Raw genomic sequence first — 21,703 nt, 5'->3', positions numbered from 1 at the left:
TCCAATCAGAGCTGCTACAGGACCTGAGCATGTGACCTCCGACCTCCAATGAGAGGATGTCCCACGGGCATGCTCAGTAGATGAACAGCAGGATTTGGTCCCAGGAGTGTTTGCTCTCCGCTGATCAGTGATCACTGCTGGTCACAATGGTGGAGCCTGGGGCAGCAGTAACCAAGCGCACAGTATCAGCCTGAGCCAGACGCTGGGACCGATGTCTCTGCTGAGCAGGCTCCACCGGGGCTGGAGAAGAATGGGAGACCGCAGAGGAGATGGTTCGAGATTCCCCCTGTTCAGCGGTGGGAACTCATCACCCGCTCCATGCATTCTGTATGTGAGAAGGCGGAGTACAGTTCGGCTATTTCCGGTGGTCTTATAGCCAAAGAACGGAGCCACGGTCCAGTGTGTGGAGTTGTGCTCCATTCCAGATGGGGGTCCCAGCAGACCCCCAGTGCTCAGTCACTTGTTCACTAGCCAAGGGCCATTACTATTATACTTTAATCTTTCTAAATGTACACAATAAATACAACTTGTAAAGTCATGGAAACCCCCTTTAATTCAATAGGGACCGTCAGCAGAACCTGAGCAGCAGTCTGCAGCTGTGGAAGCCTCCAGAGAGCGCAGTGTAGGGAGCCATTGGTCCGGGTGCCCCCCTGGCAGGACCCCCATAGTAGTGGCCACAGTCCTCTCTCAGGCTGCGCCTACTTTCCTCATTCCATTGTGTCACGCTAGAAATGCTGCAGCGCCCCCGCCCCACACAACACCGCCCGCCCCACACAACACCGCCCGCCACAGCACCGCGCACGCGCACGCCCCACACACCACCGCCTCCGCCCCACAGCGCCGCCTCCGCCCCACAGCGCCGCGCCCGCCCCACAGCACCGCCTCCGCCCCACAGCGCCGCCTCCGCCCCACAGCACCGCCTCCGCCCCACAGCGCCGCCTCCGCCCCACAGCACCGCCTCCGCCCCACAGCGCCGCGCCCGCCCCACAGCACCGCCTCCGCCCCACAGCGCCGCGCCCGCCCCACAGCGCCGCCTCCGCCCCACAGCGCCGCCTCCGCCCCACAGCGCCGCGCCCGCCCCACAGCACCGCCTCCGCCCCACAGCGCCGCGCCCGCCCCACAGCGCCGCCTCCGCCCCACAGCACCGCGCCCGCCCCGGATTGGGCGAAGCAGAGGGTGCGGCCATGCACGGGTTGGGGGCGGCCCTGAGAGAAGAGGGCAGTGACGTCACAAAGGGATGGGCAGCAGGCCCGTGACGTCATGAGAGACAGGGAAAAATTGACAGAGGGGAGGGACAGAGTGCACGGAAAGCAGAATCAAAACAACGAGACACGCCTTCTGCCCCTGCTGCACACAGCCACCCCGGGCTCCGGGCACACTGCATGTCACTCCGTGACGCTCGGTGCCTGCAAGGGCAACCCCGGAGGCTGCGGCGCTTGTTTCCCGTAATGAAGGCCGGCGGGGCGAGCAGCGCTGCCTACTGAGCTACTGCGGGCTCCGCAATGCCTAACGTGAAGAATAGCAAGGGCAAGAAGAACAAGCGGGCGAACAGCAGCGGGGATGAGCAGGATAACGGAGCCACGGCGGCGGCTGCAGCAGCAGCGGTGGTGGCGGCGGCAGCGGCGGCAGGAGGAGGAGGAGGAGGCGGAGGCGGCATGGCCGCAGCCACAGCGGGAGCCGCAGCTGCATCTTCATCAGCGCTCTCTGCAGCATCGGCGGCTCCGCCACTGGCAGCGGCCGCACCTTCCAGTGACAGCAGGACTGGTAAGCGCCTTATCTGTGCCCAGCTCACCTGTCACTGCAGGCGGGGACACCGCTCACAGGGTCACCATAGCAGAACCCTGCCCCCTGGGCCATGAAAGGCCACACCACACAGCTGAGCACCCAGTGTCACCTACTGTGTTCTGGGTGCCACCTGCTGTGTTCTGGGTGCCACCTGCTGTGATCTGGGTGCTACCTGCTGTGATCTGGGTGCTACCTGCTGTGATCTGGGTGCTACCTGCTGTGATCTGGGTGCCACCTGCTGTGATCTGGGCGCTACCTGCTGTGTTCTGGGTGTCACCTACTGTGTTCTGGGTGCTACCTGCTGTGATCTGGATGCTACCTGCTGTGTTCTGGGTGTCACCTACTGTGTTCTGGGTGCTACCTGCTGTGTTCTGGGTGCTACCTGCTGTGATCTGGATGCTACCTGCTGTGTTCTGGGTGTCACCTACTGTGTTCTGGGTGCTACCTACCGTGTTCTGGGTGCTTCCTACCGTGTTCTGGGTGCTACCTGCTGTGTTCTGGGTGCTACCTGCTGTGTTCTGGGTGCTACCTGCTGTGTTCTGGGTGCTACCTGCTGTGTTCTGGGTGCTACCTGCTGTGATCTGGGTGCTACCTGCTGTGTTCTGGGTGCCACCTGCTGTGTTCTGGGTGCCACCTGCTGTGTTCTGGGTGCCACCTGCTGTGTTCTGGGTGCCACCTGCTGTGATCTGGGTGCTACCTGCTGTGATCTGGGTGCTACCTGCTGTGATCTGGGTGCTACCTGCTGTGATCTGGGTGCTACCTGCTGTGTTCTGGGTGCTACCTGCTGTGTTCTGGGTGCTACCTGCTGTGATCTGGGTGCTACCTGCTGTGTTCTGGGTGCTACCTGCTGTGTTCTGGGTGCTACCTGCTGTGATCTGGGTGCCACCTGCTGTGATCTGGGTGCTACCTGCTGTGTTCTGGGTGCTACCTATTGCGATCTGGGTGCTACCTACTACTAGGAATGTTCTGGGTTCTAGCTACCTGTACAGCTGAGGACCCAGTGCCAGTGCCATTTATTGTATTCTGTGTACTATCTGATGCCAGGAAAGTACCTGTACAGCTGAGGAGCAAGTGTGAGATAGCTGCTGCCAGGAAAGTACCTGTACAGCTGAGGAGAGTGTGTCAATTGCTGTATTATGAGCTAGGTGCTGCCAGGAAAGTACCTGTACAGCTGAGGAGCAAGTGCCATCTACTGTATAATAAGCTGAGCTAACTGCTGCCAGGAAAGTACCTGTACAGCTGAGGAGCAAGTGTCACCTACTGTATAATGAGCTAGCTGCTGCCAGGAAAGTACCTGTACAGCTGAGGAGCAAGTGTATAATGAGCTAGCTGCTGCCAGGAAAGTACATGTACAGCTGAGGAGCAAGTGCCACCTACTGTATAATGAGCTAGCTGCTGCCAGGAAAGTACCTGTACAGCTGAGGAGCAAGTGCCACCTACTGTATAATGAGCTAGCTGCTGCCAGGAAAGTACCTGTACAGCTGAGGAGCAAGTGTATAATGAGCTAGCTGCTGCCAGGAAAGTACCTGTGCAGCTGAGGAGCAAGTGCCACCTACTGTATAATGAGCTAGCTGCTGCCAGGAAAGTACCTGTACAGCTGAGGAGCAAGTGCCACCTACTGTATAATGAGCTAGCTGCTGCCAGGAAAGTACCTGTACAGCTGAGGAGCAAGTGCCACCTACTGTATAATGAGCTAGCTGCTGACAGGAAAGTACCTGTATAGATGAGGGTCCAGCGTAATCTACTTTGTTATAGATACTGTCTACCGCCAGGAAAGTACCTGTACAGCTGAGGAAAGAGTGTCATTTACTGTATTATGAGCTAGGTGCTGTCAGTAAAGTACCTGAAACTGAGGACCCAGTGCCATCCACTCTATTATGTTTTAGCTGCCTCTTGGAAAGTACCTGTAGAATTGTGGACCCAATGCTCTAGTAGTAATAATGTCCTCCCATCCATTTTCTTTTTCTTTCTTTTTTTTACTGGTATAATGATCCCCATCTTGAGCCCCTTCCTGGTATCATTTACTCCATCTTTGGCACATTCCTGTAATTATGTTCCCTGTTCTTATCCAGCACACTTAAAAAAAAAAATAAAAATCTTTCATCCTTTCCCATGATGCGAGGAGTCCCTCTTCTACAGTCGGTGCAGGAGCTGGCAGCTGACTTCGACTTGCCCGCCATGACACATGACACCACTTCCATGCGCCACCTGTGACATGCATTGCAATGTCAGCTGCCAGCCTCTGATTGGCTGGCAGCGTATATTGGTGTGCAGGGAGCCAGCGGGTCTCTGCACTGCAATACAATATCGTGCTCTGTCAGACTCCCATTCAGTTGAAATGGGCGCTAGTGTTGGTGGGCCTCCCCTCCAGCTCTAGGCCACTGTGCAGCTTCATTGGCGGTATGTCCACCTCTACATCTACTGTATTGTGGGTAGCTGCTGCCAGGAAAGTACTTTGACAGTTCAGGAACCAGTCCCATCTACTGTTTTACATGTCATTTGCTGCCAGGAAAGTACCTGCACAGCTGACAACTCAGTGCCATCTACTATATTATGGGTTATGTGCTGCTAGGAAAGTAGCTATACTGCTGTGAACACCAAGCAATATACTGTATTATGCTCTTTCTTTTACCAGAAGAGTACATTTTACATTTGATTATCTGGCTCCCTGTATTGCATTGTTAGACCAGCTGCTGCCAGGAAAGTACCTGTACAACCGAGGACACCATGCTATCTACTATACAGTGAGGAAAATATGTATTTGATACACTGCCGATTTTGCAAGTTTTCCCATGCGGCAGAGAATGAAGAAGTCTGTAATTTTTATCGTAGGTACTCCTCAACTGTGAGAGACAGAATCTAAAAAAACAAATCCAGAAAATCAGATTGTATGAATTTTACATTATGTATTTTTCGGACTATTAAGACACATCGGACCATAAGACGCACCTAGGTTTTAGAGGAGGAACTTTGAAAACAATCTAGATCTAACCAGCGGCGGACACCGCGTTAGAGGCGCAACACTACAGACACTTATGGTTATTGACACAATATAAATTTGGAGCTTTTGGCCTTCACGTCACATTAGACGCATAACAATGGCTGGGTGATTACTCTCCCGTTAGGTCACTTAGGGCTGTAACCCATATATTTGGACCCAATTGATGTACAGGGACACCTGCGATACTTACCACTTGAGCAGTCGGTTTACTGAAGAAGGTCTCGTGTTGACCGAAACGTTTTATTTTGGACTGCAATAAAAAAACTTTTTTAAAAGCTACAACCACGAATAAGTTGAGTGCCTAATTATTTACTATATGTTCACTGGTTTGGGGAACCTATCTAGTGCACCAACACAGCTGTGCCACGATATATTTCAATATCTGACCACATGACCTTCTATCATGCCTCCTCTGGATCCGCTTGATGGCAAACTTCAAACGGGCCTGTACAAGGGCTGGCATGAGATGGGGGACCTTGCATGCCCTGCTGGATTTGAATCCATGACAGCGTAGCATATTATTATCGGTAATGTTTAAGACTGTGGTCCCAGCCCTCTTGTGGTCATTGACCAGATCCTCCCTTGTAGTTCTGGGCTGCTTACTGATCTTTCTCAGAATTATCCTTTCCCCACGAGGCAACATCTTGCATAGAGCCCCAGACCGAGGAATATTGACAATCATCATGTGTTTCTTCCATTTTCAAATAACTGCGCTAACAGTTGTTGCCTTCTCACCAAGCTGCTTGTTATTGTCCTGTAGCCCATCTCAGCATTGTGCAGGTCTACAATTTTGTCCCTGGTATCCTTAGACAGCTCTTTGGTCTTGGCCATGGTGGAGAGGTTGGAATGTGATTGTGTGGACAGATGTCTTTTATACAGATAACAAGTTCAAACAGGTGCAGTGGATACAGGTAAGGGGTGCAGAGTAGGAGGGCTTCTTAAAGAAAAACTAACAGGTCTGTGAGAGCCAGAATTCTTGTTGGTTGATAGGTGATCAGATACTTATTTCATGCAATAAAATGCAATTACCCGTATTTTTCGGACTATAAGGCGCACCGAACCATGAGACGCACCTAGGTTTTAGAGGAGGAAATTAGGAAAAAAAAATTGACGTAAACAATGTGGTAAATTCTGTTCTTAATACCCCCTATCCTGGTATATTTGGTCTCCTTATCCCTATCCTGGTATATATGGTTCCCTCATCCCCATCCTATATACATGGCCCCCTCATCCCTATCCTGATGTGCATGGCCACCTCATCCCTATCCTGGTATGCATGGATCCCTCATCCCTATCCTGGTGTGCATGGCCCCCTCATCCCTATCCTGGTATGCGTGGATCCCTCATCCCTATCCTGGTGTGCATGGCCCCCTCATCCCTATCCTGGTATGTGTGGATCCCTCATCCCTATCCTGTTATGCATGCCTCCTCATCCCTATCCTGGTATGTGTGGATCCCTTTCCTGGTGTGCATGTGCCCCCTCATCCTCATCCTGGTGTGCATGGCCCCCATCTAGTCCTAGTATGCATGACCCCCCATCACTATCCTGATATGCAGGGTCCCATCAGAAAACATTAAACAAAACATTACACTTACCTTCCCAGCGCTTCCTCGCAGCATCTTGTTGATGCCAGCAGCTGCTTTATACTTGTAAGCAGCACATGGCAGGGATGTTATGCGCTGCTCACAAGCAGAGCACAGCTGCCGGAATACTCACTGCTCTGCACACAGGGACTGTGCGTGCAGAGAGCTGTGAGTATTCATTGCTCTTCAGAAGCGCGCAGTGTCAGCCGTCGGCTTCCTGTGGTCACGTGTGGAGAGAGGTGAATATTCATTTCTTTTAAGTAGTGGCACACATGACCGCCAGTAGTAGCAGAAAGCCGGTGGCTAACACTTTGCGCGCTACTGAAGAGCAATGAATACACGCTGCTCTCTGCGTGCACAAGTCCAGGTGTGCAGAGCAGTGAGTATTCCGGCAGCTGTGCTCTGCTTGTGAGCAGCGCATGACGTCCCTGCCATGCTGTGCTTACAAGCATAAAGCAGCTGCTGGCAACAGAGAAGGATGCTGCAAGGGAGCCCCGGGAAGGTAAGTGTAATGTTTTATTTTTTTCTTTAATGTTTTGTGATGGGGCCAATCATACCAAGATACTATTATTAAAGATAAATGAATATTCATTGCCCTCCACGCCCATGGGCGTGGAATGCTGTGAATATTAATTTCTCTTTAGCAGCGGCACAAGAGTTAGCCGAAGCCGCTGGCTCCAGCCTCTTGTGACCCGCTGCTCTGACGATGCCGCTTACCCACCTCCCCACCACAGCCAGGGCCGTTACATCCAGACTATACACCATGTTCCAAATTATTATGCAAAAATTATATTTTTTTTTCTTGGGTTTTCCTAAATGGTCGTTGCAAATGACAGTCAGTCTAATAAAAGCCATCACCAGTTAGATTATACATCACATTTTATTGAAGAAACCTCCCAATGATAACAGTATAATCTTTAAAATGAATACAAACTCAAAATGCACTGTTCCAAATTATTAGGCACAGTAGAATTTCTAAACATTTGATATGTTTTAAAGAACTGAAAATGCTGTTTTGTGGAATTTGCAGCATTAGGAGGTCACATTCACTGAACAATAAAGCTATTTTACTCCAAAACTGTAATGTGCTGCTGCAGTGCAGTATAGTGCAACCTCCACCAGGGGGTGCTGGTGAGGGAAGAGAGGTTGTACACACAGCGTAGCAACACTTGAACAGCAGCACAGGTGCCACTCCACAGGTAACGAAAGAGAAGTCAGACAAGCCAAGATCATACCCAGAGAGGTCAGTGCAGTACACAGGGGCAGTCAGAAGAATAGTCAGGGACAAGCAAGAAATCAGAGCCTACCGGGAACGTGGTAACCAAAACGTGAGACGTAAGACGAAGTCGGGGTACAAGCCAGAGTCTAAGCCAGTCGGGGAGCGTGGTATCAGACTGAAAACACGGGTACAGGCAGTCAGAGGCACAAGGATCACTAATGCAATTATACAGGTCAGGGGAGCATGACCTATAGCTGACACTGGCCCACAGGCTGCAGAGGACTGAAATAGCCAAGCCAGCTTCAAAGCGAGGCAGAGGGGATTAACTCCCGCATGACCAGTCCAGAGACAAGGTAGCTGAAAATAAACTCGGGACTGGATCATGACAAAAACATCCTAACAGGCCAAGTTACATGTTAACATAGGACCCCTTCTTTGATATCACCCTCACAATTCTTGCATCCATTGAACTTGTGAGTTTTTGGAGAGTTTCTGCTTGTATTTCTTTGCATGAAGTCAGAATAGCCTCCCAGTGCTGCTGTTTTGATATGAACTGCCTCCCACCCTCATAGATCTTTTGCTTGATGATACTCCAAAGGTTCTCTATAGGGTTGAGGTCAGGGGAAGATGGTGGCCACACCATGAGTTTCTTTCCTTTTATGCCCATAGCAGCAATGACTCAGGTATTCTTTGCAGCATGAGAAGGTGCATTGTCATGCATGAAGATGATTTTTCTCCTGAAGGCACATTTCTGCTTTTTATACCATGGAAGAAAGTTGTCAGTCAGAAACTCTATATACTTTGCAGAGGTCATTTTCACACCTTCAGGAACCTTAAAGGGCCCTACCAGCTGTTTCCCCATGATTCCGGCCCAAAACATGACTCCACCTCCTTGCTGATGTCGCAGCCTTGTTGGGACATGGTGGCCATCCACCAACCATCCACTACTCCATCCATCTGGACCATCCAGGGTTGCTCGACACTCATCAGTAAACAAGACTGTTTGGAAATTAGTCTTCGTGTACAGTACAGACCAAAAGTTTGGACACACCTTCTCATTTAAAGATTTTTCTATATTTTCATGGCTATGAAAATTGTACATTCGCACTCAAGGCATTAAAACTATGAATTAACACATGTGGAATTATGTACTTAACAAAAAAGTATGAAACAACTGAAAATATGTCTTATATTCTAGGTTCTTCAAAGTAGCCACCTTTTGCTTTGATGACTTCTTTGCACACTCTTGGCATTCTCTTGATGAGCTTCAAGAGGTAGTCACCGGGAATGGTTTTCACTTTACAGGTGTGCCCTGTCAGGTTTAATAAGTGGGATTTCTTGCCTTATAAATGGAGTTAGGACCATCAGTTGTGTTGTGCAAAAATCTGGTGGATACCCAGCTGATAGTCCTACTGAATAGACTGTTAGAATTTCTATTATGGCAAGAAAAAAGTAGCTAAGTAAAGAAAAACAAGTGGCCATCATTACTTTAAGAAATGAAGGTCAGTCAGTCCGAATAATTGGAAAAACTTTGAAAGTGTCCCCAAGTGCAGTTGCAAAAACCATCAAGCGCTACAAAGAAACTGTCTCACATGAGGACCGCCCCAGGAAAGGAAGACCAAGAGTCACTTCTGCTTCTGAGGATGAGTTTATCCAAGTCACCAGCCTCAGAAATGGCAGGTTAACAGCAGCTCAGATTAGAGACCAGGTCAATGCCACACAAAGTTCTAGCAGCAGACACATCTCTACAACAACTGTTAAGAGGAGACTTTGTGCAGCAGGCCTTCATGGTAAAATAGCTGCTAGGAAACCACTGCTAAGGACAGGCAACAAGCAGAAGAGACTTGTTTGGGCTAAAGAACACAAGGAATGGACATTAGAGCAGTGGAAATCTGTGCTTTGGTCTGATGAGTCCAAATTTGAGATCTTTGCTTCCAACCACCGTGTCTTTGTGCGACAACAGAAAAGGTGAACGGTGTCAGGACTCTGAACATTTTTTATTACCTTTTGTGCATTACTGCCCTTTTCCAAGATGGCTTCTTTGGTCTCATGTGCACTGTGTCTTCCTGCTATAAAACTCCACCCCAGCCTTCAGTCTGTGCTAGAGTATTCTGCCTTGCATCCAGCTCCTGACCTCTGGTTACTCCCTGGCTATATACCTGCTACTGTGAACCTGTGGTGTTATCCTGCTACTCTGCTCTGAGTTCCTGCTGCATACACCAGTTCCAGTAATCCTCCTTCATCTGCTGCTCGTGTTTACTTCCATCTGCATTTGCTGGACATGTAAGCTGCTGCTGCTCTGCAATAACCTGAGACTATTACCCAGGCCTCCCTGGTTGAGCTAAGATATTATTTGAACTGCCTTATAAGCATATCTATCTGTGTTTTGGACTAAGCAAGGACTTATTCGTGTCAAGTATCCTCAAGAATAATTGTGCTTCGTAGACTTTCTGCGTGATTGCATTTTCCTCTGAAGTTTCCTATAGACTGCTAAGCTGCATTTAATATTTACACCAAGTGTTGTGGACTTGAGTTTCTCTCTGCACCTGTTTGGATCACCGTGTGATAATATAGACTTTACCACTTATAAAACTGTGTCCTGTAGTTGTCTTGTTCCACGCAAAGAGTCTCCTGAGTTATCCCCTATAATTATAACAGGATACTCTAGCCTAAAAAAAAAGGAGACTGCTGGAACAATGACTGCAGAAAGCAGACTAGAGCAGGTGTTTTCCATAATTAGATCACTGCAGAAAGATGTGGAAGGTCTGCAAAAGAAGTTTGGAAGCTTTGAACACAATCAACAAGTGTTTGGACAGACTTTGCAGGACTTAAGCACCCGCATGGCATCCCAGGAAAACAAACTTGCTGGCATAGAGTCCCAGTATGGACGGGCTTTTCAGGACATAAGCACGAAAATAGCTGCACAAGCGACTTTTCCCTCTGGGCAACCGCCACCAGCTAGCCCACCTAAGTTGCCCCCGTTCAGATTTAATGGTGATCGTGACAAATTTCATGGCTTTGTGAATCAATGTATGCTATATTTTGATGTGCATGCTGACCGTTTTCCTAATGATAGATCCAAAGTATTGTGTGTAATAATGCTGCTGACCGCACGAGCGCTCGCCTGGGCGAATCCGATGATTGAGTCTCGTGACCCACGGTTAAATAACTTGGATGATTTCTTGGCCACTATGGCATTAATGTTTGATGATTCTAATTGCCGTGCAACCGCTGAATCTGCTTTCTTGTCTTTACGCCAGGCAAAACGTTCTGTTATTGAGTATGCTACTGAATTCAGGAGATTAGCGGTAGATACCAATTGGGACAGTTATGCACAATTGCCTATTTTAAAGGGGTCTGTCTAGTATTGTAAAAGATGAACTAGCTCGCTCTGAGTCACCACAAGAGCTAGAGACATTTATACAGCATTGTGTGCGCATTGACATTCGCCTTACTGAGCGTAGGCAGGAGAAGTTTGCTGCATATAACCGTATTTCTAACTTTTCCCTTCCTTCCAAAGAGCCTGCAGGTAAAACATTTCGGGAGGTGGAGGAGGTGCCCATGCAAATTGATTCCGTTCAGAGGCGCGAGATCAATGAGCTCCGGGAGCATCGCTTCGTGAAAGTCTATGTTTCTACTGCGGCCAGTCTGACCACTTCTTGATCAATTGTCCTAAGTGTCCTAGACAGCCTAACAAGGTGCTAGCAGCAGTAGGGGAGTATGACCACTGTGATGATGAATCTGACATCTCTGAATGTAGCCTGCCTTTAAATGCTGTATTCCATTCACTTTCTCTGACTTCACCCCCCAAGGAGCTTAAGGAAAAGAACTCTCACTGTTCTCTCCCTATTAAGATCCTGTGTTCAGGACAGTGGATTTCCAGTGCAGCTATGATTGACTCTGGTGCAGGTGGCAATTTCATGGATATCGCATTTGCCAAGGAACATGGTATTGAAATTCAGCAAAGAGCCTCTCCAATTACCATGGGAACAGTGGATGGGTCACCTTTAATCTCTGGGCCTGTGGATCAGGAGACCGTACCCCTTAAAATTTTGTTGGAGCCTAATCATCAGGAGCAACTTTCTTTCTTGCTAATTTCTTCTCATTTTCCTGTGATTTTAGGCATTCCTTGGTTGCGTTCTCAGAACCCAATTATCAACTGGGAGACCAAGGAGATTATCTTTGCAACAAGGAGCAACTCAGCGTTAACAGAAGCTGTCCCTGAGTCCACGGCTATGGAACCACATGTACAGGTGTTTTTTTTTACCTCCAGCATATAAAGAGTTCTCTGACATCTGTGACAAGAAGAATGCAGATCAGCTTCCTCCACACAGGCATTATGACTGTCCCATTGAGTTGCTTCCTGGAGCAGCTATTCCTTTTGGTAACGTATACCCTTTGGCGGCGCCTGAGCTTCAAGCCTTAAAGGAGTATATTGATGAAAATCTGGCCAAAGGCTTCATACGTCCTTCTTCCTCACCAGCAGGGGCACCTATCTTTTTTGTAAAGAAGAAGGATGGAACCCTGAGACCCTGTGTTGACTATCGGGAACTCAATAAGGTAACCGTACGAAACCGTTACCCTTTGCCTCTGATTTCCGAATTACTGGAAAGAGTCCGCCATGCTAAGTTGTTCTCTAAACTGGATCTTCGTGGGGCTTATAATTTGGTGCGTATTCTTCCAGGGGATGAGTGGAAGACAGCATTCAGATGCCGGTATGGACACTTTGAATCTCTTGTGATGCCCTTCGGGCTTTGTAACGGCCCTGCAACGTTTCAACACCTTGCTAATGACATTTTCAGAGATTTGTTGGACCAGTTTGTAGTGATCTATTTGGACGATATACTAATCTTTTCTGACTCTCTACAGGAACATGAAGAACATGTCAAAACTGTTTTAAGACGTCTGAAAGAGAACCATCTGTATATTAACCCCTTCATGACCGTGGGATTTTTCGTTTTTCCGTGTTCGTTTTTCACTCCCCTCCTTCCCAGAGCCATAACTTTTTTATTTTTCTGTCAATTTGGCCATGTAAGGGCTTCTTTTTTTGCGGGACGAGTTGTACTTTTGAACGACATAATTGGTTTTACCATGTCGTGTACTAGAAAACGGGAAAAAAGTGCGGTGAAATTGCAAAAAAAGTGCAATCCCACACTTGTTTTTTGCTTGGCTTTTTTGCTAGGTTCACTAAATGCTAAAACTGACCTGCCATTATGATTCTCCAGGTCACTACGAGTTCACAGACACCTAACATGACTAGGTTATTTTTTACCTAAGTGGTGAAAAAAAATTCCAAAGTTTGCTAAAAAAAAAAAAAAAATTGCGCCATTTTCCGATACTCGTAGCGTCTCCAATTTTTCATGATCTGGGTTCGGTTGAGGGCTTATTATTTGTGTGCCGAGCTGGCATTTTTAATGATTCCAATTCGGTGCAGATACGTTCTTTTGATCGCCCGTTATTGCATTTTAATGCAATGTCGCGGCGACCAAAAAAAACGTAATTCTGGCGTTTCGATTTTTTTTCTCGTTACGCCGTTTAGCGATCAGGTTAATGCTTATTTTTTATTGATAGATCGGGCGATTCTGAACGTGGCGATACCAAATATGTGTAGATTTGATTTTTTTTTTTAATTGATTTATTTTGATTGGGGCGAAAGGGGGGTGATTTAAACTTTTATATTTTTTTTATTTTTTCACATTTTTTTTAACTTTTTTTTTTTAACTTTTGCCATGCTTCAATAGCCTCCATGGGAGGCTAGAAGCAGGCACAACCCGATCGCCTCTGCTACATAGCAGCGATCTGCTGTTCGCTGCTATGTAGCAGAAATGCAGGTGTGCTGTGAGCGCCGACCACAGGGTGGCGCTTACAGCTACCGGCGATCAGTAACCATAGAGGTCTCAAGGACCTCTATGGTTACAATGGAGAAGCATCGCCGACCTCCGATCATGTGACGGGGGTCGGCGATGCCGTCATTTCCGGCCGCCCGGCCGGATGCGGTAGTTAAATGCCGCTGTCTGCGTTTGACAGCGGCATTTAACTAGTTAATAGCGGCGGGTGAATCGCGATTTCACCCGCCGCTATTGCAGGCACATGTCAGCTGTTCAAAACAGCTGACATGTCCTGGCTTTGATGCAGGCTCACCGCGGAGCCCTGCATCAAAGCAGGGGAGCTGACATCGGACATACTATACCGTCCGATGTCAGTAAGGGGTTAAGCTGGAGAAATGCGAGTTCCATCGTTCTGAGATACAGTTCTTAGGTTATATCATCTCTCCCCAGGGGCTGAACATGGAATCTGGTAAGATTCAGTCTATCCTTGACTGGCCGGTACCCAAGAACGTTAAGGAGGTCCAACGTTTTATTGGTTTTGCAAATTTCTACAGACGCTTCATTCAAAATTTTTCTGATATTGTCCGTCCCATTACTTCCTTGACAAAGAAGGAAAAGCCCTTTAAGTGGTCATCACAGGCTCAAGAAGCTTTTGACCGGCTTAAGATCTGTTTCACATCAGCACCGCTGTTGATACACCCAGATCCAACACTTTCTTTCATTGTGGAGGTGGACGCTTCTGATAATGCTTTGGGGGCTTGTTATGATCCGGTGACCTTGGAGCCGCATGAGACTTTCTCAGGAGTAGGTGGAACCTGTACTGACCGCAAACCCTAAACTGTCACCGCAACTAGAAGTAGCCGTGGGGTGTACCTAACACATCCTAGACACCTCGACACAGCCGGAGGACTAAATACCCCTATAGGAAGGAAATGGGAATTCTATCTTGCCTCAGAGCAGAACCCCAAAGGATAGGCAGCCCCCCACAAATATTGACTGTGAGTATTAGAGGAAAGACACACGCAGGCAGAAATCAGGATTTAGCAAAAGAGGCCACGCTAGCTAAATAGGAAAGGATAGGACAGAATACTAAGCGGTCAGTATTAAAACCCTAAAAATATCCACAGCAGATAATACAAAACCATCTAACTAAAGACATGGAATGTATATCTGCATCTCCTGAGAATCCAACTTGACTGAAATATCCAAACACAGTCTAAGCTGGACAAGAAAAAACATTGAATAGTACTGAATTGTAAAGCACACAGCATGTGTGCTGTAGAAACAAAACCAGACACTTATCTTTGCTGATTTGGCAGCAGGGCAGGAGGAACCAGACAGAGATGCAAAACCTCCAAGAACAATGGACAACTGGCAAGGGCTAATGAATCCTGCACACCTAAATATCCCAGTCAGAGCTGCAATCAGCAGGGACACCTGCCCAGGATTGCAACCCAGGGACAACTGCATTACTACCAACAACCACCGGAGGGAACACAAGAGCAGAATTCACAACAGGGGCTATTCTCTCCCAAAGAACTGGAGAGAAGGGTCTGCTACATCCTTGTGCTGTCTTTTCCCATAGACTAACCGCAGCAGAGAAGAATTACGACGTGGGAGACAAGGAATTGCTGGCTATTATTGCGGCTTTCAAAGAATGGAGGCATCAGATGCAAGGAGCTGCACAACAGATCATAGTGCTAACTGACCATCGCAATTTAGAGTTCCTTCGATCTGCTAGATGTCTTTCTCCTCGTCAGGCTCGTTGGAACTTATTTTTAAATCAATTTAACTTTGTTATCTCGTACCGTCCAGGTTCTCCTAATGGGAAGGCTGATGCTTTATCCCGAATCCATGCTGCGGATTCTGTACCTGAATCCCCGTCCAAGACCATTCTATCTGATGCCAATTTCATCGGAGTTATCCACGATCAGGACTTGTGGAAGGAGTGTAGGGAGGCCTATGACGGTGATGTATTTCTGGCCAACCCACCTGTGGATATTAATCTTATCTTTAAGGGTGGCATGTGGTTCAGCGATCGACGTATCTACGTCCCTGAGGTCGTCCATCTGCAGATCCTCAAGTTGGTACATGACTCCAAGTTGGCTGGTCACAGGGGGGTACAGAAGACACAAGAGTTCCTGAGCCAATTCTTCTGGTGGCCAACTTGCCTGAAGGATACCAAGGACTATGTTCTCTCTTGCGAGGTATGTGCTTGTTACAAGGCTCCTCATGTGGCACCTACGGGTCTTCTACAACCATTACCTGTTCCGTCCCGCCCTCGGGGGTCTATATCAATGGACTTTATTGTGGAGCTGCCTACATCGGGGGGCATGAATAGAATCATGGTGGTAGTTGATCGCCTGACTAAAGCTGCTCATTTTGTTCCGTGCACCGGCCTCCCCTCAGCTAAAGATACAGTGAACTTGGTTATACAGAATGTCTTTCGGTTGCATGGGGTTCCGGATGAGATCATCTCTGACCGTGGAGTGCAGTTCACTTCAAGATTCTGGAAGGGGTTTTGCTCTGCACTCAATATTAATGTCTGTCTCTCTTCTGCTTACCATCCCCAGACAAATGGTCAGACTGAGCGTACCAACCAGACGCTGGAACAATATCTAAGATGCTATGTCAGCCATCTCCAGGATGATTGGTTGGAGTTGCTGCCGTTAGCCGAATTTTCATATAACAATTCTCAGAGCGCCTCCACTAAATTTACACCTTTCTTTGCCAATTTGGGTTATCATCCGTGTATCTTACGTAGGTCTCCAATTAATTCTCCGGTTCCGGCAGTGGAGGAAAGGCTGACTGCGATGAGGCAAAATCTGAAGATCCTGAAGGAATCCCTGACCACAGCTCAAGAACGTTATAAGAGATCGGCTGATAGATTCCGTAAAGCTGCACCCATGTTCAAGGTAGGAGATTCCGTGTGGTTAGCAACTAAGAATCTGAAGTTAAACGTTCCTTCACAAAAACTTGGACAGAAATTCATCGGCCCTTTCAAGATCAACGGTATTGTGAGCTTTGTGGCCTGCCGGCTGAAGTTGCCTAGGACTATGAAGGTACACCCAGTTTTTCATGTATCTTTACTAAAGCCTGTATCTCCTAATACCTTCCAGGGACGTGTTGTGCCACCTCCGCAGCCTGTGGTGATTGATGAGCAAGAACAATTTGTGGTGGAGGAAATTGTTGATTCCAGGATTCGCATTAATCGGCTCCAATATCTGATAAGAAGGCAGGGATATCCCCCTGAGGAAGACTCTTGGGAACCTGTGGAAAACATCAATGCCCAACAGAAGATTTCTCGTTTTCATCAGAGATTCCCTGAGAAACCAGGTCCAGGATCGTCCTGAGGCCGCTTCTAAGGAGGGAGTACTGTCAGGACTCTGAACATTTTTTATTACCTTTTGTGCATTACTGCCCTTTTCCAAGATGGCGTCTTTGGTCTCATGTTCACTATGTCTTCCTGCTATAAAACTCCACCCTAGCCTTCAGTCTGTGCTAGAGTATTCTGCCTTGCATCCAGCTCCTGACCTCTGGTTACTCCCTGGCTATATACCTGCTCCTGTGAACCTGTGGGGTTATCCTGCTACTCTGCTCTTCTCTGAGTTCCTGCTGCATACACCAGTTCCAGTAATCCTTCATCTGCTGCTCGTGTTTACTTCCATCTGCATTTGCTGGACATGTAAGCTGCTGCTGCTCTGCAATAACCTGAGACTATTACACAGGCCTCCCTGGTTGAGCTAAGATATTATTTGAACTGCCTTATAAGCATATCTATCTGTGTTTTGGACTAAGCAAGGACTTATTCATGTCAAGTATCCTCAAGAATAATTGTGCTTCATAGACTTTCTGCGTGATTGCATTTTCCTCTGAAGTTTCCTATAGACTGCTAAGCTGCATTTAATATTAACACCAAGTGTTGTGGACTTGAGTTTCTCTCTGCACCTGTTTGGATCACCGCGTGATAATATAGACTTTACCACTTATAAAACTGTGTCCTGTAGTTGTCTTGTTCCACGCAAAAAATCTCCTGAGTTATCCCCTCTAATTATTCCAAACGGATGGACTCTACATGCCTGGTTCCCACTGTGAAGCATGGAGTAGGAGGTATGATGGTGTGGGGGCGCTTTGCTGGTGACACTGTTGGGGATTTATTCAAAATTGAAGGCATACTGAACCAGCATGGCTACCACAGCATCTTGCAGCGGCATGCTATTCCATCCGGTTTGCGTTTAGTTGGACTATCATTTATTTTTCAACAGGACAATGACCCCAAACACATCTCCAGGCTGTGTAAGGGCTATTTGACCAAGAAGGAGAGTGATGGGGTGCTACTCCAGATGACCTGGCCTCCAGTCACCAGACCTGATCCCAATCGAGATGGTTTGGGGTGAGCTGGACCGCAGAGTGAAGGCAAAAGGGCCAACAAGTGCTAAGCATCTCTGGGAACTCCTTCAAGATTGTTGGAAGACCATTCCCGGTGACTGCCTCTTGAAGCTCATCAAGAGAATGCCAAGAGTGTGCAAAGCAGTCATCAAAGCAAAAGGTGGCTACTTTGAAGAACCTAGAATATATGACATATTTTCAGTTGTTTCACACTTTTTTGTTAAGTATATAATTCCACATGTGTTAATTCATAGTTTTGATGCCTTCAGTGTGAATGTACTATTTTCTTAGTCATGAAAATACAGATAAATCTTTAAATGAGAAGGTGTGTCCAAACTTTTGGTCTGTACTGTATGTCTGGGCCCACTGCAACCGTTTCTGCTTGTGAACATTGTTTAGGTGTGGCTGAATAGTAGGTTTATGCACCACAGCAAACCCTTGAAGGATCCTACACCAGGAGCTTCAAATAACTGCTGCTTTGTAATGGTATTTTGGTAGCTGCTCTCTTAATCCAATGAATTTGTCTGGCAGAAACCTTCCTCATGCCTTTATCTGCATGAACTCTGTCTGTGCTCTGTTTCAGTCACAAATCTCTTCACAGTATAATGATCACTCTTAAGTTTTCATGAAATATCTAATGTTTTCATACCTTGTTCAAGGCATTGCACGATTTAACGCTTTTCAGCAGCAGAGAGATCCTTTTTATTTCCCATATTGATTGAAACCTGTGGCCTGCTTAATAATGTGGAACATCATTTTTAAGTAGTTTTCCTTTAATTAGAATCACCTGGAAAACTAATTATCTCATGTGTTTAAGATTGATTTCACTGATACTTTGAGCCCTGAGACACAATACCATCCATGAGTTTATTTGAAAAACAAAACAATTGAATCATTATGACACTTAAATCCAATTTGCATAATAATTTGGAACACAGTGTACATCACATAGGCTACACAGACTGCTGTAGATTCATCCTATAGGATAGATACACTGAGATTGCTGTATATACATCACATAGTGTACACTGAGACCACGTACTCATGGCAGCTGACCCCCCAAGGTACTGGTAGCTGGAATAACCCGGAAGAAAAGGACAGTAGATGCAGGCAGGCGCTGCAGGAATACAGGAATCACAGACAGACAGGTCAGTGTGGTATCCAGATAGGCACTGACAGGTGCAGGCTGGTCCGGGTGGTATACACAGGCTCGGCCTGGCCCACCGGAGAACCGGAGGATCCTCCGGTGGGCCCAGGCCCTGACACCTGCTGGCAGGGCCCGCCCCACTGCTCTCGGGCCCCCCGCCGGCCGGCCGCCCCCCTTGAAGACGATACTCACCCTGCTCCAGCGATGGTCTCGGCGTCTGCACTGCAGCTCGTCCTGCTTGTGCGGTCATTGGGTACCGCTCATTAAGGTCATGAATATGCGCATATTCATGACCTTAATGACAGTATCACATGACCGCACAAGCAGGAAGAAGATGCTGCGCCGCCGCCGGGAGTCGGGATAGAGCGCGAGGGATGTCGGCACGGCCGTGCAGTGTGGGGGACAGGTGAGTATGACTATGAGGGACTGGGGGATGAAGGAGGACATAAGCCGGTGCGCTGTGCAAGATGGGTGCGAGGGGGGGTGGAGAGATAAGCCATGCGTGCGGGGGGGGATATGAGCCATGCATACGGGGGAGGTAATAGTCTGGGGCAGATTGCTGGGGGCAGTGCTGGACATACTGGGGCAGATTGCTGGACACACTGGGGGCAGTGCTGGACACTGGGGCAGATTGCTGGACACACTGGGGCAGATTGCTGGACACACTGGGGGCAGTGCTGGACACTGGGGCAGATTGCTGGACACACTGGGGGCAGTGCTGGACACACTGGGGGCAGATTGCTGGACACACTGGGGCAGATTGCTGGACACACTGGGGGCAGTGCTGGACACTGGGGCAGATTGCTGGACACACTGGGGGCAGTGCTGGACACACTGGGGGCAGTGCTGGACACCTGGGCAGATTGCTGGACACACTGGGGCAGTGCTGGACACTGGGGCAGATTGCTGGACACACTGGGGCAGTGCTGGACACACTGGGGGCAGTGCTGGACACACTGGGGGCACTGCTGGACACTGGGGCATATTGCGGGACACACTGGGGGCAGTGCTGGACACTGGGGCAGATTGCTGGACACACTGGGGGCAGTGCTGGACATACTGGGGCAGGTTGCTGGACACACTGGGGGCAGTGCTGGACACACTGGGGGCAGTGCTGGACACACTGGGGGCAGTGCTGGACACACTGGGGGGCAGTGCTGGACACTGGGGCAGATTGCTGGACACACTGGGGCAGATTGCTGGACACACTGGGGGCAGTGCTGGACATACTGGGGCAGGTTGCTGGACATACTGGGGCAGATTGCTGGGCACACTGGGGCAGATTGCTGGACATACTGGGGCAGATTGCTGGACACACTGGGGGCAGTGCTGAACATACTGGGGCAGATTGCTGGGCACACTGGGGCAGATTGCTGGGCACACTGGGGCAGATTGCTGGACATACTGGGGCAGATTGCTGGACATACTGGGGCAGATTGCTGGACATACTGAGGCAGATTGCTGGACACACTAGGGCAATGCTGGACACGGGCAGATTGCTGGACACACTGGGGGCAATGCTGGACATTGGGGCAGTGCTGGACATACTGGGGCAATGCTGGACACTGGGGGCAGTGCTGGACACACTGGGGCAGATTGCTGGACACACTGGGGCAGATTGCTGGACACACTGGGGGCAGTGCTGGACACTGGGGCAGATTGCTGGACACACTGGGGGCAGTGCTGGACACTGGGGCAGATTGCTGGACACACTGGGGGCAGTGCTGGACACTGGGGCAGATTGCTGGACAACCTGGGGGTAATATGCTTGACATACTGGGGAAGATTGCTGGACACACTGTCTGGGGGCAATGCTGGACATACTGGGGCAGATTGCTGGACACACTGGGGGTAATTGTTGTGAATTCTGTTTGTGGGCTCCCTCTGGTGGCTACTGGTGGTACTGGTTGACTTCTGTCTTCTATCTCCAGTGCACCTGTTCCCATCAGGAAATGGGAGTTTCCTATATAGTCTGGCTTCTCACTCATTTACTTGCCGGCTATCAATGTTACCAGAGCTCCTCTGTTACTTGCTACCTGCTCCAAGTCTGCTGAGTCAGATAAGTTTGATCATTTGTACCTTTAGTCCAGCGTGCATTTATATTAATCTTGCTGCTGGAAGCTCTAGTGAACTGAAATGACCACTCCGGTGTCATGAGTTGATACCGGAGTTTAAAGTCATTTCAGGATGGTATTTTGTAGGGTTTTGAGTTGACCGCGAAGTCCACTTTTGTATTTTCTGCTATCTAGTTAGTGGGCCTCTCTTTGCTGAACCTGTATTCATACTGCGTATGTGTTTTCTTCTTAACTAACCGTCATTATATGTTGGGGGCTACTATTACTTTGGGGTTTTATCTGGAGGCAAGCCAGGTCTGTGTTTCCTCTATTAGGGGTAGCTAGATCTCCGGCTGGTGCGAGACGTCTAGGGATAAAACGCAGGTACGTTCCCTGGCCACTGGTAGTTGTGCGTTAGGTTCAGCATCGCGGTCAGCTTAGATTCCATCTTCCTAGAGCTAGTCCTGTTTTTGCCCATGTCCCTGCCATTGGGAATCATGACAGTATAGCCGGCCCAAAATGTGTTAAGTATTGGCTGAAGAAGGAGAGAAAAGAAGTCTCTGACACCTTTTTTTTTTTTTTTTTTTTTTTTTTTTTTTTTTTACTCTGAAGTCTGTTTAGCCATAATTGCAGTCTGCTTCTTTCCCCTCCTCTTAATCCCTGAATGGCTTAGATCTCAGCTGCTGAGAAATGGAT

General features: G+C 48.4%; 1 protein-coding gene across 1 annotated transcript in view; it reads left to right on the top strand.

Annotated features, from left to right (window-relative positions):
* Positions 1 to 1,207: 1,207 nt before the first annotated feature.
* Positions 1,208 to 21,703, top strand: part of HECA (hdc homolog, cell cycle regulator) — an 84,007-nt gene continuing 63,511 nt past the window's right edge. The window contains exon 1 of the mRNA XM_077289240.1: positions 1,208 to 1,764. Within this exon, the coding sequence (XP_077145355.1) occupies positions 1,503 to 1,764 (262 nt within the window). The 5' untranslated portion in view covers positions 1,208 to 1,502. The remainder of the gene's footprint in view (positions 1,765 to 21,703) is intronic.

Source organism: Ranitomeya variabilis, chromosome 2 (assembly GCF_051348905.1).
Source record: "Ranitomeya variabilis isolate aRanVar5 chromosome 2, aRanVar5.hap1, whole genome shotgun sequence".
NCBI lineage: Eukaryota > Metazoa > Chordata > Amphibia > Anura > Dendrobatidae > Ranitomeya > Ranitomeya variabilis.
The sequence above is the reverse complement of the archived record's forward strand: the minus strand, read 5'-3'. Positions and strand labels throughout refer to the sequence as shown.